The following is a 17002-nucleotide window of genomic DNA, read 5'->3' on the forward strand; positions in this document are numbered from 1 at the left end:
CTTGAACCATCAGTCCTTTAACCATTACATTACATCCTCCCGGTAAGAAAAGTCCGACAGGTGATTCATCTGAAATACAGCTCATATGTAACAGAGCACAAGTCAGTGTTCAAATGGAGAAACCTGCATGTGTAGGACGGCGAGAAAAACAAGCTGCAGTCTACATGTGAAGTGAAACACACGGTCCCCTGTCTGCTGTGTTCCACTGTGTTTCTGTGATGTTAAACACCGGCGCACAGTCTGGTTCTCAGCCCGGTGCTCCGAGGTTTTACTGCATTAGTGATTCCCTGTGGCCGCTGAAGGGGGGAGTATCCCGGGCTGGGGGGAGTGACCAACCCGGGATTTCCAAAATAACAAACGCAATTACGTCAGAGAGAAAGAGAGGGGGGGGGGGGGCGCAGTCAGATAGTCGGAGTACCCTCCAGTGTGTGCACAGTGTCGGAGCAGCCCGGTGCCTCCTGCTCATCCTCCTCCGGTGGAAACGCACGGAGAGCGGCCACGAGCAGCAGCATGAGCCGGTCAGCGCGTCCCGAGAGTCCTGCGTGGAGCCCCTGCAGGAGGCAGGAGCAGCGAGGCGGCCAGTCACACAGCGTGGGCTCCAGGACCAGGGACAGCGGCGCAGGGTCCGGCCCCGCTCACCACAAAGCAGCCCGCAGCAAGCGGCGCCTGGAGGGGGTCCTGAAGAAATACACCAACCTGCTCCAGGGCTGGCAGAGCAGGTGGGTACGGGACTGACTGGGGGGGGCTCCTGTTGGGTCTGACAGTACCTCACTCACTCAGTGTGTCACAGGTGTGAAGTATGTGATGTTCCTCAGTTATCTTGTCTCTGTAGTGACTGGCAGCTCATCACTGTGAGGAGAGTCATGCGTCTGACCTCTAACTTCTGTCATGTCCTCACATTAAGGTCTAACACTGTTTCTGTGCCTTTTTTATTTTGCTCAAACTTTTGTCTTTGGATTGAAGGTGTAGTTTGGCTCCGCCCCTCAGTCTGTCTGCTCAGACAGGTGTGTTATAAACAGATTCCTGAAGTGTGTCTCTATGAACTCAGCTTCGGAGTCAGATTTGACAGTACTTTATTTGTCAGTCATTATTTGACTGAGATCACATCACGCCCACCTGAGGCAACACCCCACAGAGCCTGTGGACCAGGACCAGGTCTATGTATGGTCAGGTGGTCTCTCCACTCACTCATCTGTAGGAGCATCCTTCCATTCATGAGAGGAGAGAGGAGATGTGGGGGTGGAAGTCCCAGAAACGCTGAATGAGTCATCCAGGATCAGGAAAGCCCTGCACTCCTCTCCTGCATCACAGCGCCCCTCCCTCACCCTCCCCCCACTCTCTTTAACTGCTGACTCTCTCTCTCTCTTTCTCTCTCTCTCTCTCTCTCTCTCTCTCTGTCTCAGTGGATCGATAAGAAAAGCATCCAATCGTGTAATGAGCTCTATGATCACACTTTGACAGTGTGTGGTACACTCACTTCCACACACCCTCTGTTTCACTCTCTCTCTTTCTCTCTCTCTCACACACATACACACACACACACACACACACACACACATACACACCCTCCAGTTTTCTTGGCTTCTGAGTGCATGAGTTAAGTAGGCCTACAGCAGTGTGTGTGTGTGTGTGTGTGTGTGTGTGCACACGCAAGCAGGTTGTGTATTTGTGTGTTTGACGTCCTGTCAGAGCGAGTGGAGCCTGGAGACGACACACACACCTCCATCATCAATACTGTCTGACTGCTGGACCTGGACCTGAACCTGGACTGAAAGAGGAATGACTTAATCTATAGTCAACATACAGACACACACAAACACACTATACCAACCTGCAAACCATGGAGGACAATACTGATGATGTCACATCTGGACAGAGCTGAGAGGGGTGTGGGAGCCCCCCCCCAGGGCACAGGTCAGACTGTTTGGTTCTATGACCCTCAGGCCTTTGGGAGGGTGTCGGCCTATTGCAGGTCCAGTCCCTCTGAGAAGGGAGCCTCCTCTGGTATGTGTGTCACATTTCTCTTGTGATGTCACAGTGAAGAGAAAGGGTGGACTAAACTGCCCCTCCCTACCAACACACTCCACACACTTACAGACACATGAACGAAGCTGCAGACACCCTGGACATGGACCAGTTTCAGGTCTGTTTGGAGTCACTTTAACAGAAACCTGTTGACATGTCGCATCAATCTGACCTCTTTACTGTTAGAGTTAGAGCCACTAATAGAAACAGTGCAGAGCCATGTGATGAACTAGTTAAGTAAACCAGGACAAATCTTGTGTGTTTGTGATGTGATGCTTAAAGGATCAGGTTTTGATTTAGAAGTGAATCAAAACCACAATGAACTGATCCAACTAACACGTATTATCTGTGTTGGAGCATCTGATAAACCGCTAATCTTCCAGTTGACTTCCTCTAAGAGACGACACAGTGGGTGTGACTCAGAAACCTGTCTCACCTCTCACCTGCTCCGACATGAAGAGTTGCTCTCAGCTTCTTTTTCTTTTTCTTTTTGTAACTTCCTCTCCTCTAGTCTGATTTTACTTCTTCTCCAGTGGAACATTTTTTCTCTTCATTGAGCCGTGCACATTCATCTGAATCTGAAACACAATGTAGCTCAGAACCAAACTGAATAAGTGTTTATATTATTGTATTTCAGTGAGTCTCACTTCCATAGTAGTTTGGAAGTTCTGTCATCCAGGCAATAAAAAAAAACTTCCAACACCATTCATCGAGTTAAGGAACGTGAGACTAAAACCACCATTGATCAACCTCTGCCTCTCTGTAAGAATCATCCTCAACCAAATCTGCTCTATCAACCCTGGAGTGAGCTCACCAGATCAGCTGAGCAGCCCATCATCTGACAGTTGTTGCTTGGCAACCGCTGTATCCCAGGCAGCATCACCTTGCTGGGAGAGCATATGAAGTCAGCACCAAACGACCACTTTGGGTTAAACTGAGGGGTGTTGCGCTACGATGCTGGGATGTGAGTTGATGTCAGACTGTTCTGGACGTTCAGTCCTACAGAAGCAGACTGTGGTTCTGTTAACTCTGGACCTGCTTCAGCTCATGATCAACAGACTCAGTGATCAGTTCACTTCAACATTCAAAGATCAACTTTATTCGCCTGTTTGGTTCTCACCTCTTTGTCATGTCTTCATTAGCAACACCTCATTTATTCAGCTGCTTGTAGACAAGGGTCGGCCCCTCTGCAGTGACCCCCTGTAGCTTTTTTTTTATTGTTGCTGCGCAGTGGACACTCTTTCAAAGGGAACATCTCTTCGAGTTCAAGGTGATACTGTGACACTGAAAGTAATTTCCCTGCAGTGGCTAGTCTTGAGTTTTCACTTCCTGCTCTTGTGTGTTTCGGTCACTGTGATTGTCTGCACCGCCCTAATGTGTCGGCCCTTTGTCTCCATTCTGCTGGTGTGTTTACTCCATTCATTTTCCTCAGTGATGAAGAGTTACAGCCTTGATCTTAGCATGTGTTTCTTGGTTAAAGACCTGAGTCCAGTTTTTTGACCAAACCTCAGCTCCCTCCTTCAGATCCATCTGCCTTGTGTTTGTTTCCTGTGTGCTGACCTTTGCCAGGAAAGGGACTCTGATTATTGGAGACTCTCATCTGTGTCTGAGTTGAGCCTTTGAGTCCTTGTCTTGTGGTTCAGTTCCTGACTCCCACTCCTCTGGTGTACATGTCAAACCCCAGATAATTCCTGGTGACAGGCAGACGCCTCATATCATGGCAGCTCTGTTGCCACTGGTGTGTGTGTGAACATGACTCATAGTGTAAAGAGCTGTGAGGTGTTGTTCAGACTAGAAAAGTGATGTATGACGCAGGTGATTCACCTCTGGAAGTTTCTAGGCTCAGTCCAAACAGTAACACAGGAAATTTAATAAAAAAGTTTTATGTTTGACTGAAGTGGAGGAGTTGGTGCATCTATAAAAATGTGATAGAGTGCAACAGAAATGAAATAAATTAGTATCTACAGATGAAGAATCTGTGTGGAGCGATGATGAGGCTGAGCCTTCCTCACATGAACACATGAAACAAACAGCAATGTCAGACTTCCATCATGTTTTCCATCGCAGACTCTTCCATCAGTGGTTTAATGGCACAGACTGAATAATCAGCAGATGGACACGTGTTGATTTGTATTTTCTTCTGCAGATTTTCAGGAATCGTTTGAAAATTAGCATCATACTTGGATGGAAACCTGACCACTGTCTCTTTAATTCATTCTTCATCTCTATTTCCTCTCATTTTCCTCATCTTCTTCTGCCCGGTATTAATATTAAAAGCCTGTTTGGTTAGTCTTTAATGCTGACCTGTAGATATCAGCTGCGTGCTGTGGTCTCTGACGTGTTTTACACTGTGTGATGTATTTTGTATTTTGTTGTTTCATTTATTTTGATGATGGTTTTGACCTTTTTCGCTTAGCTGTAATCAAGCGGTTGTGGCTTTTACAATGACGTCAGTTCTGTCTGATCAGTTTGAGCCAAAGTCTGATCCTGAACAAGAACATGATAGACTTGATCCACCCTCACAAGGTGGACTGGAGAAGATAAACAAGCATACCCACTGCCAGGCAGGAAGGAGGACTAAAGGAAAATAAATAACTTAGGAACAGACAATCAGATTTCACAGCCTCTTCAAAGGTAGGGAGTCATCACTGCTTCATCACCCTGCTGGTTTAGGATGCTGGTAAATCTGTATTAATTAAACTTTAGTGCTCATACTAACTGAAAACTGAACTGAATGGTCAAATTGTGGATAATTTATCTGAGCTAATGAGGTATAGCGTGTCAATACTGACACTTTTTATCTTTGTTTGTGTTGCTATGCTACTTCACACTAATGCAATCAGGCCTCCAGCAACCTGGTTAAATGCCACAGATCCACAATAATGAAGCAGACTGACAGGCTGTGAGCCTGAGTCTGTGTTGGGTGAACTGACTCATCTGTCAGAAATAACCATGGTGAAAATCTAGCGTTGCACTGAGTGCAGTTTCTGAAGCAGTCCTCCCTGAAGTGGCGGGAACGCAGTATAATGTTTTTGAAGGAAATCTGATAAAAATGATTTCAGATGCTGAGTCTTTGTGGTCAATACAAAGTAGATTTCTGCAGGTAACTGAGAACAGTGTCTTTTTAGCTTGGCTACGAAACTAAAATAACTCCTCCTGGCCTTCATGTTAAAGGTCCACACAGTCTAAAGGTAGATGTCCATGTGTTTGTGATTATAAAGCAGGTCTAGGTTCTATATTAATACTGTGAAAGTATCAAAGCCTCAGTCCACAGAGAGATGCACACAGCCTGTATTCAGAAACTGAGCCTTAAAACCAGCCACACACACACACACACTAACACACACACACACACACACACACACACACACACACACACACACACACACAATGCTCTCTGCTTGTGTTGCTGATCATTTACATTTGGATGACAGTTGGATCCACTTGATGTTCCACTGTGAACCACACAGTCACATGACAGATTCACATGACGGTAGAATTGCTGTGTGAAAACAGTAAATTATTCACAATGGTCTCTTTGATCGTTGATTTCATTGTTTTCCATCAAACCTTTGCTCTTCTTTCCTCTGTCCCTGCAGCACCCTGTCTGTCTTCTTCCTCTCTCCCTCTTCATCTATCTCTCGCCCTCTTCCTCCCTCCCTCCCTCCCTCCATCAGTGGTTCTCCTCTTTACTCAGAGATGCTGCTCTCTTATTAAAGTCTCTAGGGTGAAATCACTCAGTCCACAGTAGGCTGCATATGAGATGGAATCAGATTTGTCCTTTCCCTCATCAGACTGCTGACTGAGCAACATCACACTCACACTGGTTGCTAATGTGTGTGAGACAGAGTGAACAGGAAGTTGTGTTAAAATATTACAACCAGAGCTCAACGATCAGTCTCAGTGGATGTGGTGTGATGTGTTCATGTCATGTTTACAATTTATTCATTGTGGAGATGAAGCTCAGTTAAAGTAAATGTTTCCAGGTCCAGATGGTCACATTGTATTTCCTGAGTTTTGTGATGTCTTTGAAATCCCTCTGCTGGACTGAGCCTAAGACACCTCCACCTGGGTTCTCCTCTGTCACCACACAACAACACAACACAAAAACACAACCACCAAGTCCACCAGCACAAACAGCCATTTACAAAACCATCACAATCAGCTACATCATTCATTTATCAACTACAAATAATACTTAGCTAACGTCACAGTTAACGGACCTGCTGGGACTCAAGACATCTGGCAGGCTTTATAAAGTGTGTATGAGGAGGAGGAAGTCTGAAGTCTTAAGTCTTTAGTCTTTAGTCTTAAGTCTTTAGTGGTGAGCAGATCACAGACCTCGGCTCTGTGTGACTGTGATAGTCAGTCATCTACTATAGGCTCTACAGCTGTCCCAAAGTAGTGTCTCTGATCATAGTTGATGGCTGGTTTCTATGGGAACACAGCTGTCAAGGCTTTCGTCATACAGATGGGGGCGGAGTTTAATCAAACTTAAAATAAACTGGGTTGGAAAAACAATAAACGCAGCCCAAGGAGCTGTGCTGTGCTAGCAGCTGTAGGCAGGTCCAGCTGTGCTTTGAGCTAAATGCTAACATCAGCATGCTAACATCAGCATGCTAACATGCTAACATCAGATATAGAGTTCTATGTGGTGAGTGATTTCAGATAAACTCAAACTAGCTCCTCCCCCTCCCTACCTGCAGCACCTGACAGGAAGTGAGTCCACATCAGCAGGAAGAAGGAGGATGACACAAAACAGGATGAATAATGTTTAAAATTCAATTTTAGATTTAAATAATTATACATTAGAATTACATTTAATAAAAATGTCATATTATTTTCTAGGGAGATATTACTGAGTTCATAGAATAATAAACATCGATTTTCCAGAAACAATATTTATAAATTCAATTCTTGTCCTGGATATATTATTTTTCTAATAATGTATTCAGTATATGGCAGTTTCTTTTTAACAGTAATAAAAAGTAACCAATAAGAGTATTGATAAGATTAGTATTATCAGTTAAATCCTACTAAGACCCATCCGTACCCACCTCTCATTCTTTCTTTTATATGTGTCTTTTGTATATGTTGTACACTACAACAAATACAAAAGTTGCTCATTCATAATAATAAGGTTCATGTCTACATCTAAGATTTTAATATAACTGATGTTTCAACAGCCTCCACTGGATGTAGAGTCTTAATCCAGTGAACTATTCAAAAGTCAAACCTTTCAAAAACACTAAATGTCTGTCTGGTATCAAGTGAAGTGAAGTGAAGTGAAGTGAAGTGAAGTGAAGTGAAGTGAAGTGTCAGTGTGTTCAGATGTCACCTTATATCTTCAGATGATTATATTGTGTAGTTATGTCAGTTTCTCTCTCCCCTCTTGTCTCCTGCAGATATTTTGTCCTGGACCCAGAGGTCGGTCAGCTCCAGTATTATCTCAATGAACTAAGTAGAAGCCAGCGACCTCCCCGAGGGTCCCTGCCTCTCCTTGGGGTGATGGTGGTCTCCAGTGATGAGTTCCCCTTCATGTTCACTGTTCAATCCACTACTGGGGATTCCTACAAACTCAGAGGTGAGAGACAGTGTCTTCATGTCTTCAAAAAGAGACGTAATGAAGTCATGTCATTTTCACAGGGGAAATATAAACTGTGAACTCTTAGTGAATCCAGAGGACAGAAAACTGTGAGGAACATGATGTGCAGATATTGCATTTCCATGTACAGACTGTATAACTGCAGAATTCCTGTTTTTCAAAGACTCAGCCCTTTCTAAATACAGTCCCTCCTTGTAGCTCTGTGTCTTCAGCTTTAGTTACCTTTGAAGAAAAAACACTCACAAGCCTGAGACAGGAATTTGAGAGATGAACTTGAAATAACAGGAAGGAAGAAAGTGGATTTAAAACCAGACCTGATTAGATTCAGTTTAACATCCTGTCTACAGAGGAGGTGTAGTGTGAGCTGCAGCTCCAGTAACACAGGAGGCGTTCAGGCACAGTGTTAAGGTAGGTCACCAGCACTCTGAGCCCAGCACACAATCACTGTAGTTATGTAACTAAAACAGAAGGAAATAGACTTGAATTACAGAAATATGGGTCATGTATGGAGCAGTTATACGGTCTGTGTGACAGATTAAAATAAAAGTGAATCTTTTCCATCATATGTGTCAAATATGAGACTGTGTAGACAGACTGTTAGTGTTTGTATATTTGTATCAGTCACATGACCATTATTAGTTTTAGTCACCAAAAAAACTTTGGTCCAGATTTGATCAATGAAATATTAGTTAAATTTAATCCACTCATCCATGCATCCATCCACTCATATTGATCTCTTCCTCTTCGGGTCTGGGCCCAGAGTGTGTGTGTGTGTATGTACGTGTGTGTGTGTGTGTGTGTTTGTTTCACTGGGAGATTTACATGCTCTTCACTAACTGGGTTACAGTCGGCTTTTTCCAGTAAGTCCAGCTCTTAAATATCAAGGAAACCAGAAACCTGGTCTCTGTAATCAGGTCAGACACACAGGCCACACACAGGTTACCAGGTTCCTAATCTGGACAGGTAACAGTGTGTGTCAGAATGACTCTGACACTGACACGAAGAAACCTGATCGTTAACACACACAGTTTCTCTCTGACACGCTGTCTCTGTTCTTCAGCACTAGACGCCAAGGAGCAGGAGTTATGGATGACTCAGCTTCAGCTGTGCTCCCGACGCCACTCTGATAGCAATGCTGAGGTACACACACACACACACACACTTCTTCATCTTTGTGATGACACTTGATTTCCCAGCCCTGTGAACAGCCTCAGTCTCCCTCCCTCTGTGAGGTCTGCCACTCAAATTGTTTTTCACAAAGATAGAAGAACAAGTTCACACTTCACAGGAGCTCAGACTTCAGATCACACTGATTAAAATGAACTAGTTCATCTCCATCTCTTTTTAATGAGCTGCTCTTCTTCAGTAGAACCTCATCCTCCTCCTCCCTCCATCCTCAGCCTCCAGTCACTGACACGTCCCTGTGAACCGCTGTAGAGTCACAGACTGAGGTCAGGTCTCACAGCCAATTAAAAGCCCTGTATGAACCAGATGATGCAGCAGCTGGAAACAGAAACAGACCAGAGGCTGGTCCAGGCTCCTCCACTGACTTCATCATAGTCTGAGAGATGATGTCACTTCACTTCACACGTCTCTGCTGTAAAACACAGCTCTTCTTCTTCTGATGTTTTTTATGCAGTTGGCAGGGTTTTGGGGCATCACCATCACCCTCTGGTGTGAGAGCTTTGTTAACGTTGTTCATGCTCATTAGCCACAAATGGATACGTTCAGGTCACTTGTCAAAATAAGAGCATGTTTAATAATCTGAGTACAAGCACATGGAACATCAGGCACTGAAAGAGCCTCTGATGACGCCTGGTAACCGGACGTCTCCAGTTATAACTTAGGAGGGACCAAAACTGACAGAAGTATAAATAAATGCAGAAATAAATGAAATACATAAATAAATGCAAATTTTTTAAAAATGGTAATGACAAGGGCTATTTATGTATTTCTACACTTATTTATATATTAATTTATTCATACTTATGTCAATTTAGGTCCCTCACAAACAGCTGTGTGTAACAGCAGCTGCAGATTAACAACATGTCAGACCTGCTGCCTTCACTGAACCTGGACCATGATGAGAACCAACCTGCTCCACCTGACCTGCAAAAATACACATTAATCCACCACCATACATCAGATACAGCAGATATACAGTGTTAGTCTGACATCATCACATAAACTGTTTCACCAAATCATTATTACAGTTATGACCTGATGGAAAATCACACACACTCTGAATATAGATTAGAGATGCTTTTCATGGTTCAGAGTTTAGATGGAACCTCTGACTTTTAGAGACAGAGGTGAAAACCTTATGACTCTTTAAATTTGACACTGATCTTGAAACTTCCTCCTCCTCCTCCTCCTCCTCCTCTTCCTCTTCCTCTCTGCCTCCACAGAAGATGTGTTTGCAGACAGGTGTGACTGGAGGTAATGGAGCCAGACTCTATTTCTGTCAGGTTTGGCCTGATGGGACTAACAGTTTCACCTCATACTTCTTGACGAACCATTCTCAGGTTCAGCAGCAGTGAATATCTGGGAACAACCTCTGACCTGTGACGTGATGCTCGACAGTAAAAACAGTCTGACAGATGAACTGTTCTCAGATCGTTGGCAGTGGTGTGCATAAAATATAAAGACTGTTCTGAGGGTGGAGTCACATGACAGGTGTAGGTTATAAGATGGGTGTATGTGAGGTTACCATGGTGATAATTTACCACTGTCTGTGTGCAGGTGATGAGCCAGACTGAGGGGCGGCAGAACAACATCGTCACCTCGGTCGAATCCTCACCCCCCCGAGGTGGAGCCCTCGCTTCTCTGGATGAGGTAACACGTCTTATAATGAGTCTAGTGAAGAGGGAGTCAGGTACACATCCATCACACCTGTTAGAGACAGTCTGTGTGTGTTTACTTTTATTAATGTGAACACAGGACATCGGTTACTGTGACATCTGCTCTGTCTGACACATCTGTCCAGCTGTTTGTACCATGGAGTTAGGGGCTTGTTGTCGTTGTATTTAACATTTATCAGCGAAAACAGACCCAGATTATAACCTGGTTCAGCTTCATCAGTTATCAGTGTGTTCAGTTAATCTGTGAGAGCAGCAGCAGCTCAGGCTGGAAAACACTTCATCCAGGTTAACTCCCAGGTAAACACCCAAAGTGTTGCTTCTAATAATTCATCAATAGTCATCAGACAGAACACAGCCTCTAACAGCCAAGTTTTAGAGCTGTGACATGTTTCCTTTCTATTTAAATTTCTATTGATGAAGTAAAACAAACAGACGGAGACGTCACATGGCATCACATCCATACAACACCACACGAGCATCACACTGACCTGAGCAGAGACTGGAGCAGAGGTGTGAAGGATGAAGTGATGTGATTCATGACTGAAGGAGAAGAAGAAAAGAACAAACTCATGTTCCAGATTCTTCTTCTTCAAATCTTTATACTTAAAGAAGAAGAAGAAGAAAACAGCTGGTGGATGTTTGGCATAGATGGATTTTACAAGGACTTGGGCAGGAAGTGGGTGGAGTGGAGCTGTGGTGGGTGGGGTCAGTTGGCACCACCCATCAGAGGGGCGGGGCCTCTGATATACAGTCATCATTTTGTGTTCATCTGTCTTGTTCTGGTGAATGTGATGTCTCAGTAACACTTCCACTCCAAACATGTATTAACACTCAAAGATGAACTGATTAGACTATGGTGGTCAGGGTCAAAGGTCTAGGTCATGGTGATCTCTTTAGATTTGGTCCAAATATTGACTTGGACTCCAAGATGAATTGATGAACTGATCATAATCATATTTGGCTGGTTGGTGGAGGAAACAACCATGAGATGGCTAATGGAGGAATAATTAACTAAATACATCCTGTCTGAGTGCAGTGATACAGGTCTGTCTCTATAGAGGTCACTACAGGTGAGAAGACCCACCCCCAACCTGAACTAACCCCCAGCCCCTCAGAGAGGGAGCTGACTGTTGGTAATCAGTAATTATGGAAGAAGAGGCTGTTCCTAAATGAAGCTGATTTTTACACAAAGGATTTGAATCATCTGTGTCTGAGTCTGACTGAAGGTCAAACTAAACATCCAGGACACCTCCCAGCCCCCGATCATCCTGCAGCTCTGTCTACATGTCAGGCTGTGGATCATTTAACTGTCTGCACATTTCCTGATGGTCAACAGGATGTGTCGACAAGGATCGAGACAAATTATCAACAAACAAAGACAGAGAGAGATACAGGGGTTGTGATATGCACATCAGACAAGCAAATACTATGATTTCAGTTGTTGAGGTATATTAACATCATCATCAACATCATCAGAGAGCATCAATAAGTACTTTCTAAAATATTACACATAGTGTCCCAAGATTATTGCACAGTGTGACCACAGTGATTGCACATAAGATGAACTGATAGTGGTCTTGTCCTGAGAGATTATGAAAGGTTATAGTGATGCAGATGTGGTGGCAGTAGGAAGGGGGAGGTGTTTTGGTAGATGATAATAATAATAATAATAATAATAATAACCTGGGCTGCTGCACATGTTTGTCCAGTTATAGTTTATAGCAGTGTCTCATCACAGGCATGTTTAAAACTGATTGATATAATCAGATTGCAGCAACTTTTTAAACATAGAATATATATTTTCAGTTGAGCTAAATTTGGTTGCAATTAAAAGAAACATTAAAGAGTTACAGCACTTTGAATTTGACCACGGCCACAAAAGTTTGTTCGCCAACCACAGGAAAACAATTTGTGATTTGTCAAATCAAACATGTGGAGAGTGTCGTGTCAACATGATGTCTATCTCGTTCAGTGAAGCCTTAAACCGAGATGTTCCTGTTGGTCAGACTGGGAGCAGCTGAGGTCGTTCTTCCTCTTCCTCCTCCTCATCCTCCCTCTCACTCTGTTTTCTCTCTCTCTCCTTCCCCCTGGTCAAGGACCTGCTCCTGTTCAAGGCCACTTCTGCAGCCACCCTGAGCTGCCTGGGGGAGTGCCTCAGCATACTGCAGAACAATGTTATCCAGGCCCTCAACCAGAACCAGAACCAGAACCACATCCCCTGTCCCAGCCTCAGCCAAGGTTCAGCTGGTTTGAATCAGGCTCCGCCCACAAGTCAAGTCAAGTCATGGAGTCAGCGCCACGGCTCCGGTGTGACCCAGTTGGAGCCCAGTGGCCTCGGGTCCCGCAGTCAGAGCCCGACTCACAGTTACTACAGTGGAAGACGAGGAAGTGGCCACAAACACACCCAGAACCAGAACCAGAACCAGAACCAGAGTGAAGGCCGCACACCTACAGGTGAGCTGAGTGATGTCAGGTCATGTCTGAATAATCAGTGGATGAAAGGATAAAACTTTGAGTCCACCTCCACCTGCACAACACACCCAGACCACTTCTGGATGTGGCTCACACTGTGCTTAGGTGAATGACAGGTGCAGCATGTGATACACATGAGCACAAAGAAAAAAGGTCACATTTCCACAGGTGAGTCGGTCGTCTACAAACTAAAGCTAAGTAGCAGCGTCACTTCAGGAGGATCACTATGAAGTGTGAGATGATCGTGGATCATTGAGCGTCAGTTAACGAGCTTCTCCACTTGTGATCTTCTCACAGTTTAAGTGATTGTTGTAAGTGGGATCACATGACTGCTTGGATTGGATAGCAGCTGGAGCACTTCCTGGAACCAGGTTTGATACTTAAATTGGCAGTTTGGTTTCTGGTTTCTTTCACTTCTGTGCTTTGAGTGAGTAGTTTATTAGTTTTTATTTCCTTTCCTCTCCTTATCCTTTTCCCTCTTCCCTTTTCCTTTGACACTGACTACAAGCCAATGATTACAGACTTTATAATGGGACCTCTGACTGTTTCTCCTGATGTGTTAAGTTACACCTGAACCTCTTTGGCTGCTGCTTCACAGGTGAATCAGTCACTTTAATGTCACTGATGCCACCACCTACAGCCTGCATCGATGCTCCTCAGAGGATGTTTCTGTGAACCTTGATCTTTCTTGTGGCATCAACTTCAAACGTCCTCTTGACTGATCCTTCAGTCTATGATCAATGATGATGTGCTCCATCACTGCTGAGGCACCACCACCAGTCAGAGAGATCGGTTGTGTTCACAGATCTAACAGAGACTCATACAGTCTCAGCTGTGTCTCTGCTGCTGTCTGGAGACTTTAGCTGTGATCCTGTTTGTTTTCCAGCAGACAGCTCCACTGGTTGGTCCAGACCTCCCTCTGAGAAACAGGTGAAACAACAAACACCTCTGTCCTCCTCCACCTGCTCATCCTCCACCCAAACACAGCAGGACCTGGACCTCCGCCCTGAGGTAAGATCACATGACTGTGTTACACATCACCTTCACTAGTTTTACATCACATAAATACAACGTACAGTTTACAGTCACTGAGGGGAACTCTGCGTTGTTCTTGTTGTTTGATCTGATGGTGCTTTGTCTTTTACTTGATGTCTAAAGTTAATTACTCACCTTATTTAATCCTCTGTTCTATCATCATGCTCATTGTCTAAATAATTATGTGTTAAATGCTGACCCATCAGAACCTTTACATGTTCCTCACGAACACGAGCACAGACCCAGTCTGGGACACAGTCTGTTGATGTGATGTTGTGTTTAGGGGCTGTTGTTATGACAGATTTATATGATCGATGGATTCCGCAGTTTGTTGGTTTATCCAGGTGTTTAAATCAGGACCAGCTTGTTGTTCAATATTTGAGCCACAGTCTGTGACGTGACCTGACAGGGACTACTTTCAGAGAGAGGATACTCAGGACATCAGGTGTAAACGACCCAGACTGCTGCTGCTTCCTGTTGATGTTGACTAAACAATAAAACGTTTCTCCTCTTTTCTTCATCACATCTTGTCTGAGGTCCGTCCTGCTGTCAGTGTGAGGAGCTGTTTTTGTGTCAGTGTTGAGACATGAAGTGAAAAGTGTTGAGCCAGCGGCTGTTTGACAGATCACTGAGGCGTCAGAGAGTCAGGAGCTCTGACTGCTCCGCGGTCACTGCACTGACAGAGTGTTTGAAACTTTGTCAGCTCTTTGACTTAACACCACCAGAACAACAAAACACGTCCTGTGACAAGGAGGCACAGTCCACCACAGTCCAACACTGTCCAGGTGAACATGTCCCGAACATCCATCATATACAGGTCATTCAGAAAGTATCAGACCACTGTTTCACTGTTTCATGTGTCATGTTGCAGTTTTATGATAAAATCATTTAAAGTCATTTCCCTTGACAGTTTTCACTCACTGCTCCATAACAACAGAGTGAACACAGAATTTTAGACATTTTTTTTTCAAATGTATTAAAAATTCATGATCCTGTGGTCCACCTGTTTTAATGTCTGTATCTGATAATGTGTTTGTAGATCAGTGCAGTTCTCCTGTCATGTTTTTTACTCTGACAAAGTCTTAATTTACCCAGAATTCGTGAACTAGTCAGCTCTGTGCAGCAGATGAATCTGAAGTCTGAGCCTGTCTGTGTGAAACTGGTCCCTGGCCCAGAACCTCAGACTGGGCTGTAGGTCCAACAGGACAAAGACCCTGAGCTCACAGGGTTTATTACATCTGTAAGGTGTGTGTGTGTGTGTGTGTGTTTGTGTGTGTGTACTTGTACATGCTACATAGTAAGAACCAAAAAAAGTATTTTACTAACAGAGTGAGGACATTTTGGGAAAGTGAGGACATTTTGGCCGGTCCTCACTTTTTGAGACACCTTCAAATCACATTTTGAGGGTTAAGACTTGGTTTTAGAGTTATGGTTAGAATTAGGTTTAGGTTAAGGTTAGGGTAAGGGGCTAGGGAATGCATTATGTCAATGAGTGTCCTCACAAAGATAGAGGTACAAGTATGTGTGTGGGTGTCCATCCCTCTCCTCTAATCTCTCCTGCACTATTTTTTTCAGCATCAGAGGGCGCCACACAACAAGATTAAATGATCACATGAAGTGGCCTGTGTAAAACTCAGGTCATTTAAATCAGAGTTACTGTTTACTATGATTTTAACAGTGACTTAATTTATTTATTTATCTGATGACTGAAGTATTAGTCGTCCATCCACTGGAGGAGAGGTGGAAGATGAGGCAAGACAAGGCAAATGTATTTGTATAGCACAGTATCGTACACAGAGATCATCCAGTGTGCTTCACAGAAAATAAAAGAAGCATAAAAATAGAGGTAATAAGCATAATAAGAAAACAATATAAAACAGATTATAACACAGGTTTTAGCAAATTAAAGTGCAAGATTAAGAACGGAGCAGTTTTTATCTTCTTTGTAAAACCAGTTACAGTTTGGGCAGACTGGATCTGGTCCTCTGGGAGCTGGTTCCAGCAGTGGGCAGCACAGTGGCTGAATTTCACCCTGTTTAGTTTTAACTCCAGATCTTAAAGACCCGTTAGCCTCATATTCATCAAACATTTAGAGATATATTTAGAGCCCAGACCATTTAGTGACTTGTAAACAATAAGTAAAACTTTGAATTTAATTGTGTCTGACTGAAGTCAGTGTAAAGACCTGAGAACTGCAGTAATGTGCTCTCTGTTCTTAGTCTTAGTCAGAACCGCAGCAGCAGCATCTGAACTGTCTCAGGGTCTTAGTGAGTGAACCAGAGAGGAGAGTGTTGTGATAGTTGACTCTGGAGCATATAAAGAGATGAATAAGTTTCTCTTGGTCTTGGTTAGACACAAGGTCTCTGACCCTAGCTTCGCTTTTGAGATGACAGAGTGCAGATTTAGTTTCAGCTGTGGTCACTGAAACTAAGACCCCCACCATGACTACACTCAGATGTTTACCATGGCTTGAAGTCTTTCATGCTCAAGACTCTAAGCACTGAGTTGTAAACTTCCTTCTTTATTCCCAATAATAACAACCTCAGTGTTATCTTTATTTAAATGAAGGAACTTTTATCAAAACTCCACCAACATCTGTCCTGACATGAAGACTCTGCTGCTGCAGATGTGTGTGTCTGGGGGCAGTGGAGTGTGACGGTTAGAGGAGACTCTGTCACATTAATGTCTTCATTGTTGACTTCATGAAGCTGTAGTTTGCGGTGTGAACACTTCCAGGACCTGATGATGAGAGACAACACACTGAACCTCTGCTCCTTCATACAAGTGATTTTCTCAATTAGATTATTGGACCATTAAAACCACAGACTGGACATAGCCTCTGTGATGTCACCCACAGGTTTCTGAAGACTGGTTTTAAAGCTCAGAGTGAGCTGCTCCGCTGTCGACATCTTAGTATAATTGGGCTCAGCTGTACCTCACTGTAACTGGGGGCCACTCCCTCAAATAATAATGGGTGTGTTGGTGCTCTTTTGCCTTATTTTGT

General features: G+C 43.8%; 1 protein-coding gene across 1 annotated transcript in view; it reads left to right on the top strand.

The window, feature by feature from the left end:
• Positions 1–414: 414 nt before the first annotated feature.
• The window catches only part of LOC139613562 (oxysterol-binding protein-related protein 10-like), a 34196-nt gene continuing 17608 nt past the window's right edge, over positions 415–17002 (top strand). Inside the window, exons 1-6 of the mRNA XM_071470322.1 lie at positions 415–719; positions 7431–7609; positions 8691–8770; positions 10373–10465; positions 12588–12945; positions 13850–13974. Coding sequence (XP_071326423.1) covers positions 511–719; positions 7431–7609; positions 8691–8770; positions 10373–10465; positions 12588–12945; positions 13850–13974 — 1044 coding nt within the window. The 5' untranslated portion in view covers positions 415–510. The remainder of the gene's footprint in view (positions 720–7430; positions 7610–8690; positions 8771–10372; positions 10466–12587; positions 12946–13849; positions 13975–17002) is intronic.

Source organism: Trachinotus anak, unplaced genomic scaffold, assembly GCF_046630095.1.
Source record: "Trachinotus anak isolate AG129_WGS33_773 ecotype Australia unplaced genomic scaffold, CSIRO_AGI_Tana_v1 ptg000032l, whole genome shotgun sequence".
NCBI classification, from domain to species: Eukaryota; Metazoa; Chordata; class Actinopteri; order Carangiformes; family Carangidae; genus Trachinotus; species Trachinotus anak.